At 36.4% G+C, this 12168-nt stretch overlaps 1 protein-coding gene across 16 annotated transcripts in view; it reads right to left on the bottom strand.

Moving 5' to 3' along the window:
* Positions 1–9265: 9265 nt before the first annotated feature.
* Positions 9266–12168, bottom strand: part of DMD (dystrophin) — an 886326-nt gene continuing 883423 nt past the window's right edge. For all 16 annotated transcript variants that reach the window (XM_088144790.1, XM_088144792.1, XM_088144787.1 and 13 more), the window contains one exon: positions 9266–11948. In XM_088144790.1, coding sequence (XP_088000916.1) covers positions 11937–11948 — 12 coding nt within the window. In that variant the 3' untranslated portion in view covers positions 9266–11936. The remainder of the gene's footprint in view (positions 11949–12168) is intronic.

Raw genomic sequence — 12168 nt, 5'->3', positions numbered from 1 at the left:
ATTTAGTGTAAAAGCATTAAATAATTAATGATTCCATTAAGCCATGCAATGACAGAAGCTATTCTATAGTACTTGAAGATAAAGCCAATGTTTATGAAGAACCACCATCACTGATGGCTCATAATTAATATTCTACTCTCAAACAAGCCAAATAAATTCAAGCTGATGTTGATAGATGAAGTTCCTTGGAAGATGTTAACATACAATATACAACATTGCTTAGATTCAGTATTAATTCTGATATCCATAACTCAAGCTGTTTAAGGTATTAAAGGTCAACATTATGCAGCATCTAGAATTGGCTTGACAACAAAGATGACAGCTCCCAAGACATCTCATTTGGGTTCTTACCAGGCAGCAGAGCTACCCACAATAGAGGAGCCAAAGGGGACAAAATAGCAAGAGCAACCCCAGATTGAAGCCCTGCCCATTTATATATGAATCAGTTGTGGATGGCAGACACTTTGCTCTTGATTGCTAAAAATGTTTTCTATTCTGAGGCAGGAAATACATGAAAACAGTGACATAAACCTGAAAACACCCATACAATCATTAACAGAACACCCTTCCCAAACATTTTTTGCCAAAACACAGCCCTGTCCATAGGTGTAAGGTATTCTCACCACCTTTGTGGTGCTCAGCCCCCTGTCAAATGCTAACTGCAATCCTTGACAGCACAAGTCTTCCTACCTTTGTATTTTATTATCTATTTGTGTAAAATTCTGTAGATGATGGATGAGTTGTTTCATATTTGCAGAGACTTGGGGTATACTGTATCTTCACCAATATAAGGGGAAAAAACCCCCTCAATGTTATCTCTTTTAAACCACTTATTTAGGATGGACTTCTGTTTTGGTGATATCTGCATAGATCATTCTACAGGAAATTATTAAATCATACAGATGAAGATGTTTCCTGAAGAACTGGATTGCAGGTCCTTCCTTTCTATGTGACACTGTTTATAAAATTAAGTAGCTCATTATACTGGGTATATGTGTGTATGTGTGTGTGTGTAACAGAAAGGTGGATTGAAACTGATGGTCAAAGGACAATTTAGACATCAGTGTTTTGGGTTATTGCCACTGGAAAGCTCCAGTTTCCAATTAAGAAGCCTTGCTGAATTAATAATTTTACAAAAAAACAAAAAAACAACAACCAAGCATAATTAACAATGTAGTACTAATAATTCAAATTATTATTGCTTGAAGATTCTTATCATATTCTATTACTATTACTATCTAAGGATACCATTATCTGAGGATTTAACAAGAGGAATGAAAAATGATGCCTCAATTTTTTTATGCCAATCAGAAAAATGCTGTGCTTTTACATGATGTGGACTGTATCTGTAATCCACAGTGGAATTAAATTGGGAGGAAGAAAGCTACGTTAGCTCATGAATTAATACTGGAAATGAGAATAGCAAATCAAGTAGAAATGTTCAGGCAGAGCAGAAGAAACCAGAGAGATAAACAGATGGTGCTGTATAAAAGAGTCCTTGAATAAGTTTTGAAAAAGAAAGAAAAGCCAGGCTAATACATCAAAAAGGAATGGCTATTCAGAACCCCAGTTTGGCAGAACAAATAGCAATAATATTAATTACAATGTGTCATGAATTTATTTTAGACTTGCTAAAAATTACAGAAACTGCTGAAAGCAGATGATGATGTGAAATAAATATTCAGTTAGGTGTGAAGTATTTTGTAAGCACTCCATTTGCAGAATGATATAATTTCTTAAAAGATTGCTGTATCCAAGAAACTTTAGCATTTTATTCATGATGATTGCCTTTATACTTCTTCATTTTCTAACTCCATGGAAGGCTGCAAAGAATAACCTTTTTAGAGAAAATGTCCAGTACATTAGAAACTCTACCAGGGCACAGTGAAGTATAATCTTTATATTTTGATTTGCCCTTTGTATATACCTCTAAACATAAATTTCATAGCAGATCTGCTGGAAAGCATATTACTATGAATGGTTTTGATAAGACTTATCTATGCAAAAGGTTAGGCAGCCCTGGTCAAACGGTACATTTCAGTGAGTACCTAATTATAACATGATAAATAGCTGCTTGAGAGCCAGTTTGGTGTAGAGGTTAAGGCAACAGGATAGAAACTGGGAGATGTGAGTTCTAGTCCTGCCTTAGGCAGGAATCCAGCTGGGTGACCTTGGGCCAGTCACTCTCTCAGCCCTAGGAAGCAGGCAAGGGCAAACCCCTTCTGAAAAACCCTGCCAAGAAACTGCAGGGATCAGTCTAAGCAGTTGTCAGGACTCAAAGGCACAAAAAATAAAAAAAGCTGCTTATATTTTTTCTGCCTGTTTTTCTTTTAACATCTTTATCCCACTCAAAATATCTGAAAATATCCTGTACTCTTATTGTAATCTATCCTTATGGTGCAGCACTGATTTTATAATAGGATTTAAACACACACACATACCCACACTTATCTTACCTTTTTTTCTTTTTAGTCTAATTGTAATATGGCTGATTTATTACACAATATACTAGAATGATAGAAAAGTGTATCACTCCCGTTTGAACTGAGCCTTACTCTTAGTGACCTCATGGATGTCTCATGTAATTTTCTTAGCAACAATATTTTTGTTCACCTTAACTAGAAATATCTCCCGAGTTTTCCTATCTAAGTACTAACCAGGTCCAACCTTATTTGCTTTTTGGGATCAGTCAAGGTCTGCTAAAAGATACCAATTAACAAAATTATTGTTAAACACAAGATGGCATGCACCTTTTTTAAAAGCAAAGAAAAGTGGTCATGTTAGAGGCTATATAATTTGTAACCTTTCTGGGAAGTTTATTTCCTTCTCTAATATGGAAATAGTCTTGCAGTAGATTCAGTTTGAAGAAGGAACACAACACTGAGGAGAAGAACCATATTTATTGCAACGTTTGGTGCCTGTTTTACAAGAAAAAGAGACCCCAAAGAATGGAAAAGCAAAGATTTTTGTAGAAGTTGGGGGCTGCAAGGTGGGAAATCCTAGGGATTTGATTGGCTGGCCAGGTTGGGGAAGCTGGGCAGGTCCTTGTTTGTGTACCTGGGGTGAGTTCTGTTGTTAGGCAAATGGGACTTTCAGGAGGGCAGCAGAGCTGGGGAAGTCCACTGTTAAAGGAGATGGAGTGTTGAGGTCATCAGCTGACAAGAAGATGGAGCTTTGGGGTTTCTGTAGTCACAATTCCCTTATTAGGGCTGCCCTTGGACAGGCTGTGAGCTGGCGAGGAGGCTTCTATTCTGTGGTCTAGAAGAGATTGCAGGGTGGGATTGCTGGGGGGAGGGGAGGGAGGGTGCAGTCTCCATTTTGTTTGTTAGGTTTTTTCCTCCACTAGAGTATCCTATGTTCAAATGTATTATTAAGTACTAATTGGGGAAACCTAAATACATCCCTTCCTGATGAAAATCTATCTGTTTTGTACTGAGAGTGGACACCAACTTGATGGCACATAATAAATCAATCAACTATACCCATCATCATTTTATTGCAATTTGATAGTCATAAGCATATCAGATATGAAAGGACATATAGTTGGTTAAGGGGGATTGGTCTGATCTTTTACTGGTAAATGTACTTTTATATTCTAATGACCTTTAATTATTCTTACCAAACATTTCCAATTGCAGTGAATACTCATTATGACCCTGAATTCTGAATGGATGTATATGTCTCTACGTCTCTCTCTCTCTGTGTAATCATATTTAATATATTAAAATTGATACATGTGTTGAACAACTTTATGTCAATTTCAGAAATATGTTATGGTTACTTCTAATAATTTTTCCACTTATAAACTTAGTATTAAAATAGTTATGCCTCCAATTATACACCTTCATTCAGATTACTTCTGTTTTACAGTATCAGGCTATTCCAAACTTTGCTTTACATACTTATTGTGGTGATTACAGTATTTTCTCTAAAAACGTGATGTTTTCTAGTTCTGAAATTGTGCAAATTACTGATTTTTCAGAAAAGTTATATTATGGAGACATGTTATATTATTATTTTTTTCTCCACAGTATACCTTTCAATCTGTGAACTGTTAACATTATATATTGAAATGACATCACATTTTCATCAATTCCCATCTCCTTTCACTCATGTTTTTGGAACTAAAGCCTAAAGTCAAAGTTAGTATTTATTGATTTGATTCATGAAATTTCACCAACTCTTATTGCCTTAGTGGATATTTTGACATCATATAGTAAATCTAATTGAGAATATTTTTTCTTCTTTATACAGTGCTCTCTGTGCTATATCTCAGTAACTAATCTGTTACCCAGGGAAACCATTTTTGCCAAGAGGCTAAAAACACAATAAGGCCAATGAATATTCTGAAGAAAACATATGCAGTGCAGGCACACAGAACATTTAGAAACAACATACCCTGTTTTTACCATTAAATAGCTTTAAAGAAATATATAGTATGTGCAAAGAAATAGTTCATAATGGCATTTCCTTTTGTGATATATTTAAGAAGCATGCCACACAATCTCTTTCCTGAATTAATTCTTTTTGAGGTTCCAATATAAATTATCATAAGTTATCCTTTATCTGTCTGGTTATTACTATCATTTGCTGCTCTGGTACCCATGGCAACAGTCTTTAAGACCACCACTTTCCAAGAGAAAAGAAGTGTGGTTAATGTTTGACATTTATCCTGCTGTGTAATGTAGGATACTCTTTATAGAGTATAGTTTAAAGTTCAATCTTTAATTCTGCTTTGAAGTATGATTTGAAACTACTATCTATCTAGACATGCAATAAGGCAAAATAGATTTCTAATTTTCACACTCCTATGGAACAAATTGAAGACTAAGATAAATTCTATTATTTTTAAACCTGCTATTTTAAACAATTAAATAAATACAAAAATAATTCAAAAATAATCAACACCTTATTTCTTATAATTTCTGCTGGAAATATTGAGCCCAGGCCTGTTTAACCCAGGTAGATTGGATTTAAATGTATCCAATCCCATCTTTTTAGGAGGACATTTGTCATCCATCCCATATGTGAGAACACTACGTAATCCTTTCAATGGGCTGTTACATTTTTCAAAACAAGGATGAAGAAATGTATAGCTTTTTTACCCTGTCTCCTTTTCCTCCCCGCCCCCCCATCTTTCACACTCTTTCTGACTTTTTATACATAGAGATGTTTCCATCAAGCATGTGTTCTGTCTTGTCAGCTGGAAGATCATTCACCTTGCTGCGCACTTTTGAGTTAAATCTAAATCTATTCTGAAGAAATATATCTAATGGTATGTGTTACAATGTTTGAATTTTTTGTTGTTGTTTACGGAACTTGGTTCTAGGTGTGGAGGGATAAAGATTGGAGAAAAAAAGGGAATTATTTTGGCTAATGTTTTTGTAGGTCTGCAGGGCTTCAGTATGGCTCTCGTGCTTCTTTGGCACTGCCTCGATTTGTAACAATTGGCTGTAGCTAGGTAAATGCAACATGATGCTTAGGACTTCAATTGTTATGTAGCCTCAGTTACTTTCTTGGGTTTCCTAGACTGTATGGATTTGACTGATCTTTGTCTTCTGTAGGATTGGTAACTGTGCTTATGGTCTTACTTCAGCTTTCCTTTGCTTTATAGTCCTGCAAAAGTCGTAAATGTGAGGACGGTTGCAAAGTTACTCTTTCATTACTGTCATAACTGCAAATGTTGCTAAATGAGGCAGTCGTTAAACAAGGACTATCTGTAATTTATTATTGTTCACTTATGTAATCTGTTATATATTAGGGCTGTACACCATTTAGGGGCAAAAGTGGCATCTATCAAAAACTCCACAAAGCAGCTTCATTTTTTTCCTGAGTTTATGTGGTGTCCTCACAACCATAATACAATCCCCAGAAAATACCTGTTTGGTTAAGAAGTTGCTGACAGGTGTTACATGTGAGCATGTATGTGAGCATGTATAACTGCTCTCTGTGCAGTTGTAGCTGTATGCATTGGGTGTACACTAAATGACTGATAATTTTCTCTGAGAGTTTTGTTTCTCAGTCTATTACTTTGTAATAGTCTCCTTATTGCCACTTAATAACAGTATTGATTGGAGAACTGCAAAGTGCAAGATAGAAGGAGTAAATCTGCAAATACCCATCACAGATAATGCAATCCTGCAGGACCCCCCCCCGCCCAAAATTTTTCCTACTCATGCCCCTGTAGAAGAAGGGGGGGGGCAAGTGTTCACTCTTTTTATCTGTTGGTGAGGCATTTTGTGCATGACTTCCTGACTCTTAGAGGAGCTGAAGGCTTTGAGACTTGGAGAACTGACCACTACCTTCAGAATAACCATTTTTTAATGGACTGACTTAGGTAGTGTCTGCAGTTCTGGTCAGTTTGTATGGGAAAAGAACCGTCAAGCCAGTGGGTACTTCAGTGTGGGGTACTACAGCCTCTGTCTTATGCTATTAAATAGCTACATATAGTTGCTGGGTGAGGTCATCCATCAGTTTAGGATGAAGTGTCATCAGTATGCTATTGTCAGAATCCTCGCAAGATTTTATAATAGATTATTAGATGGCTAGTTTGAAAAATGGTTTTTTACATGCTGTGGTTCTGCCATTGTAAAAGTGGGGGGGAAGTAGGAATGAGAAAACGTTTAAAGCAGATGGCTCCTTATCACAAGCTCTGGCATGCTCAAGGTCATACCAGCAAGAGAATCAGAGGACCAAGAACTAAGGGTGATGGGGGGGGGGGAGTAAGAAAAACAGCTTTTGGTGCGCTTTTGATCAGTCTTAGCAATGCTTTGGATCTGTACACTTATTCTCAATAAATGAACTTTCTTTTGAATCAATATTGGTTGCAAGGAAAGTTACTGGATTTGGGATCAACAGGTGGCAGCTCGTTACAGCTATCCAATTATATTGGTATGCTATTCATATATACATTGCTGTGGGGATGCTGTGGAAACCATGACCCATTGCCTGGAGACTGTACAGGCCTGAATGAATCAAAACAAGCTGAGATTAAATCCCTGCATCATACAAACTGCTGTTTGTCAGTGACAGAGCTGGCTCTAGGTCTTGATTGGTTGCAGTACTAAACTGTGAGATAGGGGACTCCTGACTACAATGACTCATATGTTAGTCAATGCTAGAATACTGCAATGTGTTGTACTTAAGGCTGCCTTTGAAGAGGACTTGGAAGCTTCAATTGATTCAAAGTGCAGTGGCCTATCTAACTAGAGGTAGCATATTTAGTAATGTTATACTTATGCAATAGTTGGTTCACTGCCTGTCTTTGCTTTTGGATTCAATTTAAAGTGCTGATTGTCATCTTTAGAGTTGTACATGCTTTGGTTCCTGGATTCCTGTTAAGATCTGGCCCATCCCATGCATTCCTTAGTGGATTATTGAGGGCCTCTTCCTTGTGTGAAATCAAGGAACTGAGAGCCTTCTGTGTAGCTGTCTCCATACTGAGTCATCCAAGATCTGAAATGTCCTAAACTTCCTTGTTCTCAAGTCATTCGTGTTCTGTTGAGTTTTTGGCTCCTGATGCTATACAACTTATATATATTAGATAGCTGTTGCTTTGTTGTCTTTGTATCCTTTCTCTTTTGTATACTATCCTGAGTCGCAAAGATATATATGTTGATCATACTTTATCATATAACAAATATTAATATTAATATTTATCAAATAAATATTAATATTTAATATTTATATAATATCTACTTTTAACAGCAAACTTTAGACTCTGCTACAATTTATTATCAGGATAAAATTTGGCTATTAATATGCATTATTACCATTGTTCTTCTATATCCAGAAATCAGAAAGGTATTGTGATGGACTGGAATGGAGGAAGGGGGGTGAAAACGGTGCTCTCGTCTCCAGAGCAACGCTCTGGAGTTAAGCAGAGAAAGCTGACGCATCCCTAAACATTCCAGAAGATAGTAGAGACTTGTGCCTGGGAACTACTGGTCAGTCTGAGAAGATTCTGTAATCAAGCACTAGCTAATAAACCTTGCTGATTGAACCTGCACGGTCTCCAGGAGTTCCTTGGGCTAGGCCTGACAGGTATACAGGTAGTCCTTACTTAAAAACCATTCATTAGTGACCATTTGAAGTTATGACCGCACTGAAAAAAGTAACTTATAACCAGTCCTCGCCCTTATGACCATCACAGCACCCGTGATCATGTGATCGCCATTTGCGACCTTCCTAGCCGACTTCTGGCAAGCAAAATCAGTATGCTTTGCTTAACGACCATTGCAAAAATTGTCGTAAAATTGGGTGTGGTCACATGATGCCTCACTTAATAACTGCCCCACTTAACAATGAATTTTCTGGTCCTGTGGTTGTTAAGTGAGGACTACCCGTATTGAAAACATTATATATTATTTTATAAAATATTTTTGATTTATTACAATCTTTAAACAAGCAAAAAGGATTGCTATCTTTACTACTACTACCACTACCACCACCACCACCACCACTAATAATGCATAATCTGTGTTTGTCTATTTAGACTGTCCATTTATTTTGATCTTTCAGTAAACCTTTAGTAAATGGTCTGTGAAAATGCATTTCCCTTGACTGGATTAGATAATGAAACACACTGGTAGTCAGAATATTGTGTCATACTGTCTTGCTCAGTGATTTCAGGCAGTGTTTCTCAACCGTGCTGGCTAGGAAATTCTGAGAGTTGAAGCGCACATATCTTAAAGTTGCCAAGGTTGAGAAACAGTGAGTTAAGGTACAACTTTTGGAGGACAATGGTTTCTAATGTCCTGCTCTGAGGCACTTTTGATTTAGTTTTAGCTTGTAGCTACCCAAAATTGCACCAAAATGCATACCTCCCACTGAAAATAATACAGTGTAGGTGGCTTACCTTGGAAATTATCTATTATGAGACTGTAAGAGAATAAAACATTCAAGCACCCGTAACCTATTCCTCTCTCAAAATTTCAGATTTTCCTTGCAAAAAGCCAGGAATAACAACTTTGTAACTAACAAGGAAAAATAACATTGGAATTAACACCCTGTAATCTTTGGTTGCTGGGTGTTAGTTACAATGGGGAAAGAAAAACATTCTAGAATGGATAATCAAGCATTTTGCCTAGCTAAAATCCATAAAGGCAGATTACCTGGGAAAGATTCACACAATAATACTGCTATACCAGTAAGAAATGCCACACTTATTTTATAACATAATTGCGTGCTTTATTGATATACACAGTAAAGCAGTATATAATACAATAAGTAAGGCATATATTTGGTGAAATTCAATATGTTGTGAAAAATGCAGTAAAACTGAAGTTTATAAAAATAATTAGTAAATGTTACAGTATTGATGTTAGAACACAATAGATGATACCCAAGTAATAAATCAGTACTGCATGAAAATGGTATAACATGCCAGACAATAGTTATTCAGTTATGCTGATAATGTTTTACATAGTGTATGAATATAAGGAATATGAAATAGTTCCAAAGAAACTCTTTAAAAGCAGCAATAAAGCTCTTAAACTCTTTTAAATATTTTTGACAGACTCACTTCGAAACTAATATCTAAAAAAGAAATGATAACCCTGATGAAAATAGTTGTGCACTCTATTAGTCTCAAATCTTTTAAAGAGAACTTTAAATATAAAGGCATAAAAGAAAGAAATAATCCCACCCTACAATTGAATCTGCACTGTCTTACACAAAGGCTATGAGATATATAGGATACCCATTCATAAATGAAGCGCGTGATCCAGCCTAGCATTGCATCAGTGGAGTCCTTGCACATGGTAGGTTCACCTAGGACAGTGTTGTCCAAACTTGGCCACTTTAAGATGAGTGGACTTCAACTCCCAGAATTCCCCAGCCAGCCATGCTGGCTGGGGAATTCTGGGAGTTGGTCCACTCATCTTAAAGTAGCCAAGTTTGGACAATACTGACCCAGGACATAGCAGAGCCCCATTAACGGTCATCTTAGTGTGCATCCCCTTGGAGGTGAAGACGATACTTCTGGGTGAAATGGAAGCTTGTCGTCTCAGGGAGATGCACATGAGACAGCCTAAAGGAAGGGTAGGCAACAGGGCTTTTCTGAAGGCTAGACCACTTCTTCCGTGGGTGGGCACTGTGCTCATGCTAGACTGAATTGTGCCCAAAGTCTTTAAAAAAATCATGAAAATGTATGGACTTCGTGAGTTACTAAATTTTAATTGTTCTGTAATGTATTGGTATTAAAAGTAAAAGAACACCTGTTTACACAATGGATAAGTGGTTGATGATACATACCTTCTCTACGTAATTGTCAGACCACCACAAAACGAAAGTGAGGTAGAAATAACATGACTACCCATGCTGAATGTTAACTAACATTAAAAATAAAATACAATTTTTTCTCCTGTGTTTTAATTACACCATACAAGAGGTAACAGATTTAACTTTTGTGAAGTATTAAAGTTTATTAGATGGTGAAAATCTGTCTTTAGACAATGGAATTAAAGGCTGGTGGGAAGAAAATGAAATGGTGAAGCTTTTGTTAACAGCACCTCAACATTTTATAGTAGTAAACCTGAGGGACTGTTTTCTAACATCTGTTTTCTGTCATCCCTCTCCTGAGTCATTGTTAATTGTGCGGCATTACTTGTAGAGCAGGATTGCTGGATTTTGTCTTGGATCACCAGCTTCTCATAAAGCAGTGTGGCTATTTTAAGCAGTTGACAGAATTGATGTTTTTATCATTGTGCCACGCTGATCTGTTTTGTTACTGTTGATGAGGAACTTGTGTGGCTCCTTGGAATTTGCTAACAAGGCAAAAACTGTAGTGTTGTGTGTGTGGTTTTTTTAAAGAATTTAGGCAATTTTCAATATTCAATACTGCTTCTATAAAATTAAATATTAAATAATAGCATGAGTAATCTAACTCAGGATGAAAGCAGATCACAGACTGGTATCTGTACTCAAGTCTTCATCCCAACACACACACACAGCTGCAGGATATCTGATAAAAGGTGGCATCACAGGGCATGAAAGCAAATCATATTTTTACTTTGAAACATTAAGGTGCTGGCCAGTGCCAGAGGCAGGATAAGGACAACTAAGTCCACTGGTATAATTCAGTAAGGCAATTCCTATTTTGTGTTTACTTTTAACATTCAGATCCAAAGTAGTAGAGCAAATAACAAGAGCTTAGAATATGGGTTCAATCTGTCTTATTTTTGCAAGCTCTGATATTTGTCATGTAATGTGCTCTTTCAAATTATTGCCAACTAGCTGGATAATTCCAATAAAACTTGCTTAGGATATGGAAAGCTATCTCAACTGGAAGTTTTGGAAAATAATAATTGTAAAGCAAGAGCTAGTCAGACACAACAAAAAATGTATGTTGACTGTTTGGTGTTGCAGAAATTCTGTTTAATTTTGAGGAAAAGAACACAGCACATGAATATCTGCTGGGTATAATTACAGAGCTGAAATGATGCTAAACAAATGCGCTGCCTCATTTTTTTCTGTGTTTTTTAATAGGGATTTATATAAACATTTTTATAAAGCACACTTTGTTTACAATCTTTCTTTATAACGGCTATAAATTTTTTTAAACAACCCAAAATGCGTTCCATATAAAGAAATGGCAAGTTATTTAGCTATCAAGATTTTACATGTAGTTTTCTTTATAATGTTTTGTACAATTGCATAGACGTGTAAAACCTGCCATTGTTAACAAAACAATAACAGACTTAAGAAACTACTGAAATCTACAGTATAGTACCACTACCCTTCACAAAAATATAGATTTGTTTTCATGTAAACTCTTACAGTCTAATCCTTTGTCATATGAATATTATAAAAACCATGCAGGTTATGCCTGAAGTTGTAAAACAGATCTTGTTATTCTAGTAACTTGTTGTCAGTCATCACTGTCACTAAGGTTTCCATTGCTCGGCCCAAGTCATCTGCCATGTGGAACAGGCTAACTACATTGTTGCCTGTAAAACAGATAAAAAGAGAGAGAGGCAATAAATCGATCTGTCTTGTGAATGTTTGTAAAGACTAGTTCATATTAACCTAAAGGAAAGAGTGAGGTGCCCTCAATAAATTATGAAAAAGGAGGTAAAATGCAAGGACTCTATCAAATAATTTGGAATTATTTGACACAAGATCGGCAGTATGGTTGAGTAAAATCTGAGCAGCGCTTTTCAGCTGGCA

Source organism: Python bivittatus, unplaced genomic scaffold (genome assembly GCF_059951505.1).
Source record: "Python bivittatus isolate LINGU-HERP-01145 unplaced genomic scaffold, Pbiv_v1 ctg000350_np1212, whole genome shotgun sequence".
Classification (NCBI taxonomy): Eukaryota; Metazoa; Chordata; class Lepidosauria; order Squamata; family Pythonidae; genus Python; species Python bivittatus.
The sequence above is the reverse complement of the archived record's forward strand: the minus strand, read 5'-3'. Positions and strand labels throughout refer to the sequence as shown.